This window comes from Rhinolophus sinicus, chromosome 9 (genome assembly GCF_057876585.1).
Source record: "Rhinolophus sinicus isolate RSI-liver-muscle chromosome 9, RSI-T2T, whole genome shotgun sequence".
Classification (NCBI taxonomy): domain Eukaryota; kingdom Metazoa; phylum Chordata; class Mammalia; order Chiroptera; family Rhinolophidae; genus Rhinolophus; species Rhinolophus sinicus.
Window position 1 is genome coordinate 14,485,754 of NC_142509.1, and position 17,950 is coordinate 14,503,703.

General features: G+C 45.0%; 1 protein-coding gene across 3 annotated transcripts; it reads right to left on the minus strand.

Annotated features, from left to right (window-relative positions):
• Positions 1-1,642: 1,642 nt before the first annotated feature.
• TIRAP (TIR domain containing adaptor protein) lies at positions 1,643-16,288 on the minus strand. 3 transcript variants are annotated; one of them, XM_074321288.2, is made up of 7 exons: positions 16,140-16,288; positions 8,661-8,896; positions 7,825-7,943; positions 7,460-7,618; positions 5,737-5,873; positions 5,048-5,647; positions 1,643-4,484 (listed from the first exon to the last, which is right to left on the minus strand). In XM_074321288.2, exons 6-7 carry the CDS (start codon positions 5,607-5,609, stop codon positions 4,465-4,467), a joined length of 582 nt encoding a protein of 193 aa, XP_074177389.2. In that variant the 5' UTR covers positions 5,610-5,647; positions 5,737-5,873; positions 7,460-7,618; positions 7,825-7,943; positions 8,661-8,896; positions 16,140-16,288; the 3' UTR covers positions 1,643-4,464. The 3 variants fall into 3 exon arrangements, with proteins under 3 accessions (XP_074177389.2, XP_088656976.1, XP_019566049.3); XM_088800850.1 differs by having other exon boundaries at positions 5,048-5,873; XM_019710490.3 differs by lacking the exon at positions 5,737-5,873 and having other exon boundaries at positions 16,140-16,286.
• Positions 16,289-17,950: the final 1,662 nt, after the last annotated feature.

Consider the following 17,950-nt stretch of genomic DNA (forward strand, 5'->3'; position numbering starts at 1 on the left):
TACTTCACCTCGAGTGAGTGGCCCGGCTGTTCGTGTATTTTACCGCATATGGCCCTTGCTGAAAAACGCTGAAAAAAGTTTGGACACCCCTGCTATATATGAACATAAATGTAAAATCCTAAAGAAAATGTTAGCAATCTGAATCCTGTGATTCATAACAAAGCTGTCGTGCGGGGAGGCCTGCGGGGTCTCTGGTCCCGCTCCCCATCCAAGAACGCAGGATATGGTGAGGCCAAAAAGGAACACCCACGGAGCCATAGGTAGGGGAGTCATACCAGTATATTCTCTCTGGCGGCACTATACTCTCACTGGAGGCTGGATCCACACTGTCCGCAAACCGCCATCCACACTTGCCAGCCCAGCCGCCATCTTCTTGCTAGCCCCATTCTTTCTCTCTTCTCTCCCTCACTCTCCTCCGTAGCCGCAGCAGTTATATTAGTGGCTAATGGCTCAATGGCTACAGCTGACGACCAATCAGTCACAGCTGATGGCCATCTACTACCCGAGCCAGCACCCCTCCATGTGAGGCCGAGAGCCTGTAAACTGCTTTCTGGGGCTCTGCCCCCACAAAGCTAAAACATCATGGTCAAATTGAGTTAATGTTAAGCCAGCCTTTCATTCATGGTCAAGCCAGGCATGAACGGCTGGCTTAACATTAGAAAATCTAATTTTATTCATGGCATTAACAGATTAAAAAGGGGGAAAAAACACATCACAGTAGATGTGGAAATTTTAAATTAAATTTAAAACTCAAGATAAGTAAAACTCTTAACTAGAAACAGCAGGACCCTTATAACTTGTTAAAAAAAAAATGTACCAAACCAAAACCCACAACAAATACCACGTTTAATGGTGAAATATTTGAAGTATTGTGGGGACAGAGTCCCAGAGAGCAGTTTCCAGGCTCTTGGCCTCTTGTGGAAAGGTGCTGGCTTGGGTAATAGACGGCCATCAGCTGTGAGTGGTTGGCCATCAGATGTAACCAGTTAGCCAATTAGTCACTGATATAACTGCCGTGGCTGCGTTGGTTGGTTGGTTGGCAGGCAGGTAGAAAAGTGGATGGCAGGTTGCTCATCGTGTGGCTACTACTTCCTCTGTGTGTCTTGCCCAGTCGCCAGAGAGACTGGGGTGCAGGAAGACCCCTTGTTGGGGTACTGGCGGATGTTTGCTCCCTGTATCTCCAACCCAGCCGCCAGCGAGAATATAGTGGTATGACTCCCCTATCTATGGCTCCGTGGGTGTTCCTTTTTGGCCTCACCATATCCTGCGTTCTTGTGTGGGGAGCGGGAGCTGACACCCCACATGACACCCTGCATGACAAGTATTCCCTTTAAAATCATGAATGAGACTAAAATTAGACTGCTGTTGTCACTTTCAGCATTTTACCAGCATCCTAGGCAGCACAGAAAGACAAGGAACTAAAACTTCTGTTTTGTAAATCATATGATTGTCTTATAGAAACTCAACAAAATCTATGGTCTTATAGAATAAATAATTTAGCAGGTTACTTAATATTAGATCAGTATGTAAAATAAATTGCAATCCTTTCTACCAGTAATAGATAAATGTAATTTAAAAATAACTTTTATAGTAACAACAGAAAATATGAAGTACTGAGGAATAAATCTAATAAAAGATGTCATTGACCAAAGATTGTACAGCTTTATTGACATACTTTTAAAGCCATCAATAAATGGACACATATCATTTTTATGAAGAGAAAGATTCAGTATCATAAAAACATCTGTTCTTCCCAAACGAATCTCTCAATTCGATTAATGTAAATCCAATAGAAAAAAACAAAACAAAAAACAGGCATTTTCCTGGAAACTGACAAACTGAATGAACAATTTCTATGAAAGAATAAAGGAACAAGAAAAGTGGAAGTGATTTTGATGAGTAGGAGGAGTGGGAAGAACTGACCTACAAGTTATCAAGGCTTATTAAAAACCAGAGTAAGTCAGTGTGCCACTGATACAGGTATAACACAAACACAGAAATGGAGGAAACTGGGAACCCAGGACTAGACCCCTGCATGTAACAAGCAGTGACATCACAGTCAGTGGGGGAAAGTATGGACTAGTCAGTAAATAATGGCTGTTCAAATGGAAAAAAACAAAACAAAACTGGATCTCTGACTTTTAAGCCAAGAGCAACAATAACAAAAACAAACCCAAACAAAATATCCAGATGGATTAAAGACCTACATGTGAAATACTTCCAGGAGAAAATACGGAATTAAGGAAGGACTTCCTAAATAAGACAAAAAACACAGACTACAAAGTACAGGTGAAAGTTTTTATATTAAAAAAATAAAACATCTATTCTTTAAAAGAAATTGTCATATTGTCATATTTTTTAAACTTCTAATAATTTAGAGATACATACTTAAATATAGAGGAATAAAATAATGGCTGGGATTTGCTTCAAAAGATCAGGGAGTGAGGGAATGAGTAGCGTTATTGTTGATGTCAGCTTATCTCTGAGTGGTAATTGAAGTTGGGTGTTGAGTATATGGGATTCATCAAATTTTCATTAAAAAGGTAAAAAGGAAAATGAGAATATTATGAGAACAGGATACCAGTTTTCACCCACCAGATTAGCAACCTTTTAAAATCAGGTAAGTCTAAGTGTTAACAAGAACATCAGAAAGTGGAACTCATACACAAATGGTAGGAACATAAATTGGCACAACCAATTTGGAAGAAAATTTGCTATCTTCTGTCAAAACTCAAGATGTATATTCTTTACTACCCAGCTGTTCCCCATCTAGGCTAAATGCTAGAAAATATTACTCATGGAAACATATACAAAATGTTCATGGGCTCGTTGTTTTTAATAGCAAAAAAACGGGAAATTAAATGTCCATTTGTAAAAAAAAACGTATGACTAAACTGTGGTATATTTACATAATGGAATGAAAGTGCGATTACTGGAGTTACATGCCTCAATAATGGATAAATCTTACAAACACATGGTAAACCAAAAAATAGGACTTTTCAGAATACAAACATAATACTATTTATGTAAAGTATAAAACCACGTAAAAGTAAATATTTTGCCAGGGATACATACATATGTAATACATTTCTAAACAAAAGCTAAGAATGATAAATTCAAAATTCATAGTAGTGGTTATTTCTGGTATGAAGAAGGAGGAGAATAATTAAGGACATAAAGGCAGCACCCTAGGGATTGAAAGGTTTTGCTTCTTAAGCTTGGTGGTAGATACACGAGTGTACATTATAGTATGCTTAGTCCTTTGTATGTAATAAAATAATTCAGTTAAAAATATAAAATTTTTTCACAATATATACAAATATCGACTTATATACCTGAAATAATGTTATATGCCAGTGTATCTCAGTGAAAAATATATATATATATATGTATAAATTGTTTTCAGTAAAAGGAGGGGACATGGTAGGGGGAAGTGAGAGAAGAGGCACGAAAGTACACATTGGGAGAACAAGAAATTCATTTCAGTTCAACAACAAACTTACTGAGAACAGAGGAATGAAAACGTGCCTGTCCTACAAGATACACAGTCATCTGCCAGAAGAAAAATGCTGATTCCTCTCGGTGCAGAGGTGAAGAAGCTACTGTATAGCAAGAGTCCTTGCCAGACCTCTGATGAGGTCCCCATGTGTCAAAATATCCATGGGTGGGTTTTTACTCCCAGGTAAAAGGTCTGAGCTTTCCTTCTCTTCACCCCACCTGCTCCCCGCCCTCTCCTGTCTATTCAGAACGGTTTCTAGGTTTGGTTTTTAATGACATGCATGCAGTAAAAATAAATACAGTTCGGTGCTGAGCGCGTCTTTCATGTAGCTTTCTCAAGTGAACAATGTCACTGGGAAAAAACAGCAGCAGTGTGACTGAAGGACTCGATACCTGTGGCTTTCTCCTGACATCTGTTCCAGGGCTTCCCGGGATAATTGGTAAAACCATCCACGCTGAGGCATGTACTCTAGGCTTCTAGTTCATTCAACAGGTGACAGTCACCTGTTCAGGTGGAATCCATCTCTACACCAGTGTGCAATCCCAGGGGAAGAAGACAGGGAAGAATCCCAGGGGAAGAAGACAAACTCATGTCCAATTAGGCAGGAGGCAAAACATCAGTGGTCATCTTGGTATGAGCACCTACTAGTTTTTGGCTTCCTCATGGCCTTCCTGGGGAGTCCCCAGCTTCCTTGTGTCCTTCCGGGGGGAGTCCCCAGCTCCCTGGGGGAGTCCCCAACTTCTCCACGAACTTCCTGGGGCAGTCCCCAGCTTCCCAGGGCCTCCCTGGGGAGCTCACAGTAAGGGAGCCCTGCTGGGCAATCTGATCCCAGGATCACATACAATGTGCTGCCAACTCTGGCCCTTTAGGCCTCATTACACCTGTTGGATCCAAGGCCCTGGACTCTCTAACTTGATTTCCAGCTTTGTGCCAACTTTCTGGGTCCCATGGTGATATAAGAAGTGTCACCTGAGGGTCTGCAGATCTGAAAGAAGCCAAACAGAATCACAGGGTTTGTCATCCTCCCCAAATCCAGCATCTCTCTTTCCCCCAACAGGTAGCCACCTCTCTACCTTTTCATGTATTTTACTTCTAAACCTGTGCACTATAATGCCCTCCCCTGGATACACTTATCAGAGGCAATTCTTCCCTATTGTTTTAACCATCTTGTCTTACTGAACCAGTGTCTCTCCCTGCATTTTCCCAGCTCTTAGTGGGTATCTCCAACCTGACCTCGGGGAGAGGAACTCATACTATGAATACTAATAATCATAAATAATGACTAAGAGTTACTGAGGACGTGACATGTGCCTGTTACGAGTATATTCCATGTGCCAGGCCTTGCTCTGAACTCTTAGTGAGGGATATGGTATCATTCTCATTTTCCCAGAGGAAATCCAGGCACAGAAGGGTTAAGTAACTGCCCCACGCACACACAATGCTTTCCAGAGCCCGCATTTTGAACTACTGGGCTACAGGGGCTGTCTCCTGAAAGCCAAAGCAGATCAGACACAGACGCCCTCCTCTTCCCCTCCTAGCATAGCTTACAGCGCTGGACGGCCTCCTTGACTTGGCGGAAGCCGCGTTCAGGACCCTGGCCGTCCACGAAGTACATGAAGCGGAGCTCCGCGGGGTAGGCAGCCCTGGCCAGGCCCGCGAGCAGGGGGATGGTGCGGCCCTCTGCGCCCGGGGCGTGGCTCAGGGCCTGCAGCATCTGGTACCTGCACCACGGGTCGCGCAGGAAGCCGGGCGTGATGAGCAGCACGCGGCAGTGGCTGCTGTCCAGCGCCCGGCACAGCTCGGACACAATGGCGCCACCTGGGGCCGCGTCGCGCAGCTGCAGGAAGCAGCGTAGGCCCACAGAGCTGCCCTCCAGGTAGGCGACCAGCTCCTGCGCGGCCGCCAGGTCCTCCTCGCTGTGGCACACGCACACATCGTAGTCCCTGCTCCAGCGGCCACCACTATTGCTGCTGGAGGCGCCCTCGTGTGCGGGCGGCAGATCGGGAGACACCGCTGCTGATGTGGCTGAGCTGAGGCCCGGGGGTGAGGGGCAGTCCTGCGATCTCGGCTGTGGAGCGTCACTGGGGGGGCTTTCTTGGGACACAGGCATCTCCTTGGGCTTCTTCGATAGGGCCTGCCTGAGCCAGTCTGCGGGAGAAACTCTGCTCAGGCCAGAATTCTCATTAGGTCGCCTCCTCCTGGCCACAGAGAGGAGACCAGGCTGGAATCCCACCCACCTTCCTGCAATGGCCAACACCACCTGATTCTCAGACCTACTGCAGGGCTATTTGCACATCCCTTAGGACTTGCCACAAATTCTTACTATCTTCAAAGATTTGGAAAAGACACAAGAACTCTGGCTCTTTTAGAAGTCCTGGGATAAATGAGCAGCAAGTGATTATAGTTAATAATACTGTATTGCATATTTGAAAGTTGCTAAGAGAATAAACAGATCTTAAAAGTTCTCAACACAAGGGCTGGCCTGGTGGCTCAGGTGGTTGGAGCTCCGGGCTCCTAACTCCTAAGGCTGCCGGTTCGATTCCCACATGGGCCAGTGGGCTCTCAACCACAAGGTTGCCGGTTCAACTCCTCGAGTCCAGCAAGGGAGGGTGGGCAGCGCCCCCTGCAACTAAGATTGAACCGGGCACCTTGAGCTGAGCTGCCGCTGAGCTTCTGGATGGCTCAGTTGGTTGGAGTGCAGACTCTCAACCACAAGGATGCCAGTTCGATTCCTTGACTCCTGCAAGGGATGGTCGGCTGCGCCCCCTGCAACTAGCAACGGGCGACTGGACCTGGAGCTGAGCTGCGCCCTCCACAACTAAGATTGAAAGGACAACAACTTGACTTGGAAAAAAAAAAAAGTCCTGGAAGTACACACTGTTCCCCTTCCCCAATAAAATCTAAAAAAAAGAAAAAAGTTCTCAACACAAGAAAAAAAGTTCTGTATGGTAACAGATGTTAACTAAACTTGTGGTAATCATTTTTCAAAATATATATAATGTTGTATGTATGTCAATTATACCTCAAAATTTTAAAAAGCCTTGGTATTACTAACAATATGAAAAAAAAAAAAAAAAAGAACTGGCTGTTTTACCAACCTGATTGGGAAAGACAGCCCTTGGATTTCCGGCATTCCAGCCTACCCTAACCACAACCTCTGCTAGACCTGACTAGTCCACCACCTGCGAGTCTGTAAGTAGATCCATGTGAAGTTAGTATGGATCAGTCAGTCCCCAAACCCACTTTCAGCACTGAGGGGAGGGGGATTTGGGTTAAGGTGGGCTACCCATTGGTTGGCCCTGAGAAATCCTAGACTGTTGCTAATGGAAGAGGGCTACTGCTAACAACTCCTGGAGAATGTAGAGCTTAGTGGTTCAGGGCCTACACTTTGGAGTCAGGCAGATTTGATTGTGGACCTGCTTTGATTATTGGCATTCTGTATGACCTTAAGCAAGTCAATCTGTCTCCATTTCCTCATCTGTAAAATGGGTTCGTTTTAGTTGTCACTCAACTGAGATAATGCAGTGTCTGGTATATTGTCAGTACTGCATAATGATTTCTACTTAGCTTCCCCAGCTTTTGATAGTGGTGTTCTGGAGATTGATTTGTTTTCCTCTCTGCTTGGCTCCTTCCTCTGAGTGGTTCTGGACAATTTAGATGACAAAAGACACAATGTAAGGCCCTCAGCACCATGGTCTCCAGGTAGGAAAATTAACCGAGCACACCCTGAAGACCTGTGAGCCAAAAGGACCGAAGGTTCCACTGATGCATACATACCTCCTCTCCTCACACACCACAAAGTCTGGACACTGAGGCCACAACAGGAGCCCCGTGCACCGTCAGCCTCTCTGCATCTCTCCCCTGCGTATGGACCAGGCAGGCCTCCCACCTCACCAACGGCGATACTGAAGCCTACACTCACAGGGGCAAGAGTGACATTAGGAGTTTGCTTCTACTCACCAGCCATCTTGCCCAAAGGCTTCTTGGACCGGGAGCCAGGAGCTGGGAAGGAGGAGGATGACGCCATAGTGTTGGGTTCAAAACTAACCCCATGAGACCAGGCATTGGTAAAGCAGGAGAAGGGAGGGGACCCAGTATTGATCTCATGGAACAGCCATCCTGCAAGAGACAGAGAAAGAGGATCAGAAAAGCTGTACTTACTTTCCTCTCAGTCCCAGGGGGTGGGCTCCAGTGTTCTTTCTCTCCTAATGCCTGACAGAGGCTCAGTCTCTAAATGGGTCCCTCCGCCCTCATGGGGGAAACACCACTATGATTGGGGCTGGTTTCTAGAAAAACCCAGAACTGTGTGGTGTGGTTAGACTTACAGAGTATGAGCTCAGCATGACCAGTAGAGTGACTGTTCTCTGTTCTACCTGGAGTGCATTTGGGATCTGGGGAAGGGCAGCTGGCGGGCAGCTCTTTACAGAGACTTCCTGTGTAGGTGCTAAAATGGGAGAATGACAATTACTATTTGGACGAATAATTACGTATCTAGGTAAACAGATGCTGAGCAGAAGAGAGAGAACACATGTCAGAAACCTTGAGAAACTTTTCATCTAAGTCTACCTTCCCCTAAGTAACTTGCTCTATCCACCCATCCACCCATCCACCCACCCATCTACCCACCCATCCACCCATCCATCCATCCATCCCTCTATCCTTCCCTCCTTCCCTCAGCTGCCGGCTTAGGGATGTTGTGTCACATAGTGGTGAAGACTGCAGCCAGTGCAGGCCGAGTGCCTGGATTCTCACCTTTTATTAACTGTGGCCTTCGGCAAGCTACTTAATCTTGCTAAGCTTTAGCTACTCCATCTGTGACACGGAAATCATACTAGAACCTGCTTCTCACCAATATTGTGAATATTACATGAGATAATTTATGTTAAGTGCTAATGGTACATGGCATAAAATGCCCAGAAAACAGTATGTTAGTATGCATTTAAAATCATCTAGATATTAGAGGGACATATTATGTTCATGGTTTAGAAGACTCAATATTGTCTTTTCCCCAAACTAACCTTTAGAGCAATGCTATCCCACATTCCACATTCCAGGTTTTTGTTTTGGCAGGGCAGGGGTGCGGGGGAGTGCTGGGGGGGGGGGGGGAAGGATTGTCAAACTGCTTCTAAATTTATATGGAAATGCAAAGTACCAAGAATACCTCAGATGGGGAAGTCACCATGTTCTCTTCCCACCACAATGACCAGGATGTCCCTGACGGTAGAGGCTCTTTCGGCCTAGGTTTCTGGGCGGACACCCTGTGTAGCAGAGCCTGACCTGATCCAACACAGAGCAGCAAATCATGGGCTGGTGGAGAGCTTGGCTCTAGAGCTGTGGAGCAACGGATGGAGGACTGCTTTCTCACTCTGCGGGATCTGGAGAGTTCAAACACACCCCCTGGGAAGTCATATAGAAACAACTTGTATTATTAGACACACTAAAATAAGGGGTTTCAAAATTTTAAAAATATCCTTCTATGTTGGACAACAATGCTTCATTCACTGCTAAATGCGAAGCACCCGAGCTGATGAATGTAAGATAAGAGATACTGTTGATTCATGAAAATATATCCGGGGGGGGGGGGGGGGAGAGAGAGACAGAGAGACAGAGAGACAGAGAGACAGAGATAGAAAGAAAACTGCAGTGCAAGTGGGTGGAGGAACCAGAGATATATTTGAAAGAGAAAAGCAGTTAGCTGCTAAGCCAGCCTAAAGCACACAAAAAGGTGAATAATTAGCATGTGTATGTGTTTCTTTTCCTGCTTTCTATTCTCTGGATTTCCGGCAGCCTTAGTGTTGGGCTGAGGTTAAGACACTGCCTGATGATAACCACTGCTAGGTTATGAAATCCTTTTCCTGGTCAGGGGTTGCTGTCTCTCGACATCTTTTAGTTCAACATTTCAAGACATCCTTTTTCCCCTCCAATAGGAGACATAATGTCACTTGGTTTTTACAGAATTTAAACATTTTTTCAATTTTGTTTTAATTTTAAAATTCATTATTTGGCCTTGATACACTTACAAACTAGAGAATAATTTGATATTTTTAATGATAGCCTAAAGATTAAAAATTAACATAACACTTGAATCTACTCAACAGATGTAGATTTAAAAGTTTCAGTTTCTCATTTTATGAAATGACTTGTCCTTCTGGCAATATGTGCTGATTTTGGGTAATTGCCTTTTTTCATTGCTTGGTTAATAAATCCAGTTGCCCAACAGCACACTCCACTGGAAGTGGGTTGGTACAGCCCTTGTGACTAATGTTATGGAAAAGTTTTTTGTTTTGTTTTTTAATTTACTGGGGTGACAATTGTTGGTAAAATTACATAGATTTCAGGTGTACAATTCTGTATTACATCATCTATAAATCCCATTGTGTGTTCACCACCCAGAGTCAGTTCTTCTCCCATCACCATATAAGAAAAGTTTAAATACAGGAAATAACGGACAGAGCATAACTGAGCAAGATGGCAGATAAGTTCCATTAGCCATATACACTGTCTACTTCCTAGAGTCTAAAACCCCACAGCACCTTCCTTGTTACGTTTCAGTTTTTGTGCAGCTGAGGCTATAGTGTTGGGCTTAAAACTAACCCCATGAGACCAGGCACTGGAATTACACTATCACACTCAAATATGTTTTAATCTTTACAAGATTTAGTAATGTCATATATGGAGATTTAGGAGACAGTTGTCAAGCAGGTAAGATAATGAACTTAACTCTCCAGCTGGAATGTCTAGTCACCAGCTCTGTCAATTCTCTGATTTGCTGTGTAGACTTTCCCTTGTGATCTTAAAAAATTCACAAAGTAGAATGATATATACCTAAATATCTACTTAGTGGATAATTACAAAGACTTGATAGAAAATTAGTAAAGACCTTCTTCATAAAAAGCAGCAGCATGATACCTTTGGTGTTTTTTAGAACGCTTTTTCAATATCACATAAGAACTTATTATGTGAGGGAAATATTATGAAGTTTCACTATACAAAATCCAAAGTGTATGAAGTACTATCCAATTTCTAAGTGGTCTCCAATATCTATTATACAGGGAATGTACTGAAACCTATGAAGGTATATGATTAGAATATGTACCTTATGTAATTCACATTACATTTATGTTAAACCGTAATCACTATCTGTGGTAGACAGGATAATGGTCCCCCCCAAAGATGTCCACATCCGAACCTTCAGAACCAGTGAATATGCTCCCTTACACGGCAAAAAGGGACTTTGCAGATGTGACTAAGGGTCCTGAGATGAGAAGATTATCCTGGATTATCCAGGGGGGCCCAGTGTAATCACAAGGGTCTTAATATGAGGAAGGCAGGGGATCAGACTGAGAGAAGGAGATGCTACAACAGAAACAGAGGTCTGTAGTCTAGGGCCACAGGGAAGGGATGTGGGGATCCTCTAGAAGCTGGAAAAGGCAAGTACATGGCTTCTTCCCTAGAACTTCCTGAAGGAATACAGCCCTGCTGACTCATGTTAGACTTTTGACCATCACAACAGTAAGACAAAAAATGTGTGTTGTGGGCCGGCCCGGTGGCTCAGGCGATTGGAGCTCCGTGCTCCTAACTCTGAAGGCTGCTGGTTTGATTCCCACATGGGCCAGTGGGCGCTCAACCACAAGGTTGTCGGTTCGACTCCTAGAATCCCGCAAGGGATGGTGGGCTCTGCCCCCTGCAACTAAGATTGAACACGGCATCTTGAGCTGAGCTGCCGCTGAGCTCCTGGATGGCTCAGTTGGTTGGAGCGCGACCTCTAAACCAAAAAGTTGCTGGTTGGACTCCCTCAAGGGATGGTGGGCTGTGCCCCCTGCAACTAACAATGGCAACTGGACCTGGAGCTGAGCTGCGCTCTCCACAACTAAGACTGAAAGGACATGACTTGGGGGGAAAAAATGTGTGTGTTGTGTTAAGCCACTAAGTTTGTGGTGATTTGTTACAGCAGCGATAGGAAACTAATACACTGTCTTTGACTGTATATCAGGCTAATGAATGGAGAAAACATTGGATGTGAATGCTAAAAAGTGGTCTGTTTATAAAAGTTTAACTTGTTTAAAAGAGTTTTTTACCTCTTTGATGGCTAAATGATCATCTACACTTCACTTGATTTTGATTTTAAATTAAGAACACTGGTTTCAAAAGCTAAGTTTTCATCTCAAACACTTGCTAAAACATTTTTGGGGCAACAGTCATTAGGACTTGCAGGGCAATGTCACCTAAAGTGCTGAATTTAATTGTTAATAGCTTGATAGACACAATACAGTGCTTCTAAGTAGTTTTGTGGACTGTGGTGACCTTAGGGCGGCCCCATGTTCACACACGTGAGTGTGGGCCGGACCTATGACTTCTAACCAATAGAATACGGCAAAGGCTATGGGATGTCACTCATAAGATTACGTTGCACTATATATATATGATGTATGTGTATATACACTATACATCACATATAGTAACAAATCATGAGGGTATGTATACACATACACTACGCATATTTACTATATGTGTGTATATATAGGATATATATGAATATTGTGTGCATATGTATGTGTAGCATGTGTGCATGTGTGTGTGTGTGTGGGGTGTGTGTGTGTATAAGTCCATCTTAGCAGACTGGAGAGACTCCCTAGGTGACTCTGAAGAATTTGCCGTGTTGTGAGAGGGCCAGGTGTCAAGGAGCTGCAGGCAGCTTCTAGAAGCTGACAGTGGTCTCCAGCTGACAGCCAGCAAAAAAAAAGATCTTAGTCCACCAAGTGCATGGAGATGAATTCTGCCAAAACCCACCCGCCTGAGGGAGCTTGGTGGGGGATCTTTCCCCACCTGAGTCTCGGATAGCACTGCAGTCAGGTGAGACTGCAGACAAGCTTTGCCTGGAACCTTGACCCACAGGAACTATGAGGTAATAAATAGGTGTTGGTTAAGCTGCGAAATTTGTGGTAATATGTTTTGCAGCACAGAAAACGAGGACAGAGACCAACTGCAATGATGGTTGAAAATGCCAGTTCCTGCGCCCCATCCCAAATCACCTGAATCAAGTCTCTGGACATGAGGCTTGGGAACCTGACTTTTGAACCAAGTACCCCAGGATTCTGATGTCCCTATGGACTGGCCTAGTGGGCCACATAAGTGGTTCTCAAACCAAGCTGCATGTTATCACCTAGAGAGCTTTTTAAAAATATTGATATCCCTGGAGATTTTTACTCCATGGTTCAGAAGTGGGGTCCAAGAATCAGTATTTTTTAAGAGCTCTCCAGGTAATTCTGATACAAGGAACCACTAATCTTGATTTATGTTGTTACTTATATTTATAAGCTGTGAAACAATTGAAAAGTGCCCCACACTTGGGATTGATTTTGTGAAATAAATTCCAAACTACTGATTTTACCATAAAGTCAGACTTAAGATCAAACGCTAGCAGGCAGAAAATAGTCACAGAATTCTGGTTAATTAACTGAAGTCTTTTGACCTGTCTTAAATAAATCATGTTTGCTGAATACACAGCAAGGCACATATGCTTTCAGCACTACATTTTATAAATTTTGAAGACTTTAAAAAGATGTCAAAAAGTATGTGTGTGTGTGTGTGTGTGTGTGTATCCACTATTGTCAATTTTAATTATAAATCAAAAGTATCATTACTTTGGTTATTAAAGTCCAAAACCTTGGCTGTATTTCAGTCATATAGGAGCATATCTAATTGACCAAACACGAATGAGAAGCATTGTAATTAATGTTGCTATACTTTGCAAAAAGTAGCAAATTGATTTTTGGAAAATTTCAGTTTCTTAGGTTTAAAAATTCCTTTTGTTTTGAAATTATATCATCTATGTTCTAAAGGTCATTTTTAACTAAAATGATGTGAGTTTATTTTGTATTTACTTTGCTGTAGGTCTCATGTAAATATGCAGGCATTGAATGTAATATAGATTGTGTCAGCAGTGAATTTATGGATGGATACAGTTTACAAATTATGCCCTTATTATATATATACCCTTATATATTAGTCCCCTTTTGAGCTTACAAAATGACTACTTTTGATATATTTTTGAAAAGGCGGGGGCAGGGGGAGCAGGGCTCTAGAAGAGGGTAAACGGGGTCTAATACATGATGATGGAAAGAGAACTGACTCTGGGTGGTGAACACACAATGTGAGATATAGATAACGTATTATAGAATTGTACACCTGAAATCTATGTAACTTTACTAACAGTTGTCGCCCCAATAAACTTTAATTAAAAAGAAAAAGGCTTTGGGGGAGTAGATAAAAATACCTCAGATCAACAACAATGCTGAGGACTTCCCCTACCAGAATAATAAAGACTTATTATAAAGCAACAGTAATTAAGGCAGCATGATATTGATGTACAAGGATAGACAAACTAATGGAAAAACAGAGTGTCCAGAAACAGACCCACATCTGTACAATCTGATTTATGACAAAGCTGACACTGCACTGCTGTGGGGAAAGAAGGTCTTTTTAATAGAGGGTGCTGGGTCCATTTAGATAGGAAAAAAAAATGAATCTTGACCCATATCTCACACTATCTAAAAAATTAATTGCAAATGGATAGTAGACATGAGTGAGAATAATAATATAGCTTTTAGAGGAAAATATAGAGGATTATCTTCCTGATGTTTTAAAAATTGAGATATAATTGACATACGACATTATATTAGTTTCAGATGTACAACATAATGATTCGATATATGTATATATTGTGAAATGAACATCATAATTTAAGTCTAGTTAATATCTGTCACCTCACAGTTACATTTTTTTCTTGTGATGAGAACTTTTAAGATCTACTCTCTTAGCAACTTTCAAATATACAATACAGTATTATTACCTCTTGTCACCATGCTGTACGTTATAGACCCATGACTTATTTATTTATAACTGGAAGTTTGTACCTTTTGATCCCCTTCACCCATTTCACCCACCCCCCAACCCCTGGGGTAGACAAAAATTTTTTTTAAATTGGACTTAAATAAACAACCATAGAGAAAAAACCATGAATTGGACAACATTAAAATGAAGAACTTCTGTCCATCAAAAGACATCATAAGGAGAATGAAAAGACAATCTTCTGAGAGAGAAAAAAGGTATTTTAAAGATACATAGCCAATAAATATCTCATATTCAAAATATCTAAGAACTTTTACAAACGAATAAGAAAAAGAGACAATCTACCAGAAAAATGGCCAGAAGAATTGAACAGACACTTTGCAAAAAGGACATCCAAATGACCAGTAGATACATAAAAAGATTCAGAAGTCATTCGTCATCAGAGAAATGCAAATTAAAACCTCAATGCAAAACCACCACACACTCACTGAGCAAAATGGCTACAATGAAAGATACAATATCAAGTATTGGTAAGGGTGTGGAAGAACAGGAACTCACACAGTGCAGGTGGCAGTGTAAATTAGTACAACCAGTTTGAAAAACTGACACCCTATACTAACGCTGAACATATGCTACCGAGCAATTTCACTCTAGGAACAAACCCAACAAAGGTGCTTACATATGTTCACTGAAAGACAATCATGAGAATGCCTTCGCAACACTATTTAAAAAAAAAACCCTAAACTGGAAACCTGTGTCCATCAGTCCAACTGTTCAGCAGCATGTAGAAATAAATGGTGGTCTATCTATCCAGCACAACATTGCAAGTCAATGAGAACGAACAATTTACTGCTAAAAAAAACAGGAGTGAATTTCACATGTTGAGTATAAAATGCCATATACAAAAAGTATATAACGTACAATTCCACGTACCAAAAGCTCAAAACCAAGTAAAAATATTTTATGATGTTGGAAGACAGGGCAGTAGTGATTGGAAGTTGGAGTAAGAGGGTTTTGGGAAAGCTAGCAATGTTTTATTTATTCTCCATGCAGATTGCACAGGAACTGTTCACTGCGTGAAAACTGGGTAAGCTGTACATTTATGATTTGTGAAAAATTTTAAAAAGTTTAGAAAACAACTAGATGTGACTTCCTGTGACAGTCAATCATTCCTGACCCTTGGTGCCCCCGGGGTGAGGTGTGTCAGCTACAGAACTTCCCCTCTTCTGAGTTGCATTTATCAGGGTCCGTTGTGATTCCTAATTCACCCGTCTGTCTCCAGGAGGAGGACGAGGATTGTGTCAGCACTTCTCATGCTGCCCAGCCCATGGTAGTGGTGCAATGACTGTGGAAAGAAAACCTGGCAGGTCATTACCCTAAATAAACCCATGTTCTTCCTGAAATACCGTCACAAAGAAATATCGTCACCATCAGAAGAGCAGAGGGAGAGGCAGCGAGCAGAGCAGGGAAGGACGTGGTAGCCCGTGGGAAAAACAACCCGACCGAGCCAGGCCCTCCCCCCAACTCAAGGAGGGCTCCTAGCACCAGCTGCTTTTTGCGACAAGATGGTGACAGCTGTCTCGAGGCCCTTTTCGTGCTGTTTTCGTGCTCTGGGTGCCCGAGGCATCCGGACAACGGGCAGGAGGGAGGGAGGCGGCGGACGGGCAGGTGTGCCTAGGGCCGAGCGCCAGACGCGAGTCCCGCCCGCGCCGAGGGCCCCTCCCACGCCGGCCCCCGGCCTCGGCCCCTCAGGCCCCACCGCTTCCCCTCGCCTGGTCTCGGCGCTCACCTGCGCGGGGGCCCGGCCGGGCCGCGGGGCCGACGGCAAGATGCAGACGAGGGCGCGGGAGTGGCCGCCCAGGCCGAGGGGAAGTGCGGCGCCGGCCCGGGCACTGCCCCCTCCCCGGAAGCGCCCGGCCGCGCCCCGCCTCCTCCTGAGCGCTGCCAGCCGCCCCGGGAGGTGCGGGAGGGGTGCAGCCCTGCCTCCCCGGCCTCTCCGCGGGGAGGGGCCCGTGCCCTCAGGCGGGCTCGCGGGCACCTGGGCAGAAACTCGCAGATGCGCCCTTGTCCCACCGGGAACAGCCCAGCCTCGGGGAGGAGGGTCCGTCCGCCCTTCCGGCTCTGCGCGGCCGTTGTCCCCGCCGCCCACAGTGACCTCTCTTTCCCCAGGTCTGCTCTCAACACCCCGCTTCTGGCAAGGGTCAAGAGGAAAACCTTTCTTAAGCCTCCTTCCGCAAATCTCCGCAGTACCGGGTGTCACTCGGGGCTTGTGCTCACGCGGCTTAGTCCTCGCGTGAGACCGAAGGGACCTACCTTGGGCCCAGACGGAGCAGGTACCCAGGTAAACACCGACTGCGCCGAGGGCAGCACTCGCACTGCAATAGCTCGGTGCTGGCGCAAAGGGGAAGGCTTGGTCCCGGCCCTCGCCGTTTAACAAGGACACACACAGGCAGCGGCGAGCTTCCTAGAAGCCTGAATAAAGCCCTGTGGGAACAGAGGAGCCACTAATGCTTCCTTGTTACCTAAGGGCCGCATTTGTTCTCTCCAAGGAAGTAGCTTCTGGGCGTGGAGCCAGATGAATGCCTGTTTCCTCAGACCCTTAGGTAGGGGTATCTGTACTGAGGGGCCAGTGCATGTGGGGCGCCTCTGGAGGCCACCTCACAGGGTTAGCACGGGCGTCGGTCGGTGTCCCTACCCGTGCCCCCTGGCAAGTTCCTTCCTGTCTTTCAGCACCAAATTCAGGTGGCTCTTCCTCTTTTCTGGCTCTTAGCCCCCCACCCCCACCTCTTCTCAGGGGCTTCTGTTACCTCACTGGCAGCACGTCTGTCCTCTCCTCCCTCCCTCCCTCCCCGAGCTGATCCTCAGGGAGGCCCACCTCCATGTTTTGTTTCATCCTTCTCCCCAAAGACTACTTTGGGAGCGGGGGCATTTTACTAGCTATCTACTGCCGTTCACTTCTCTCCTCTGAACAGCTGCCCACACCTCCGACCCCACTAAGGGGCACTTCCTCCCGGAGCAGCTCTCCCTGAGGTGTCCCCCCCCCCCCCCCCCCCCCCCCCCCCCGTCTACTTGCGCTGCATCCAGCCCCCACATGCATTTATACCATTGACCATCCCCCCAGGCTCCTGACCCCGACTCTTCTCCTGCCTTTGGCCACCTCTCCAGCACCCTCTTTGGTTCGTCCCTTAGGGGTGGTGGGGTCCCTGCAGCCTCCCCCCTTAGCCCCCTGCTCTTCTACCCTTGCAGTGATGCTGTCCTCTTCCATGCTGTCCACATCTCTACCTCAGCCCAGACCATCCTAAGGCTACAACAAATTCAACCTCATTAGACCTCTACAGGTGTCCTACACGCACCCTTAGCTTAACATGTCCCAAACCATTCCACTCATTTGTCCCTCATTACTCCTCCCCAGCCTTCCTCATCTCTACGAAAGGTATGATGACACCCCTCCTGTTGTCCAAGCTAGAGGTGGGATTCTTCCATGATCCCATTTCTTGTTGCTAATGTAGCCTCTTGGACCCGTACACTTCTCACCATGACAGTACAGGCCACCATTGTGTGGACGATATAGCATTAGCCCTCTGGCCTGCTTTGACATCA

Coding starts and splice junctions, on each gene's coding strand:
- TIRAP (XM_019710490.3), bottom strand. CDS start 7,526: ATGGCGTCATCCTCCTCCTTCCCAGCTCCTGGCTCCCGGTCCAAGAAG. Junction 5,648..7,459: donor GCCTTTGGGCAAGATGGCTG/GTGAGTAGAAGC, acceptor TTTCTCCCGCAG/ACTGGCTCAGGCAGGCCCTA. Junction 4,485..5,047: donor CAAGGAGGCCGTCCAGCGCT/GTAAGCTATGCT, acceptor GGCTTCTTTCAG/ATCTGCAGACCCTCAGGTGA.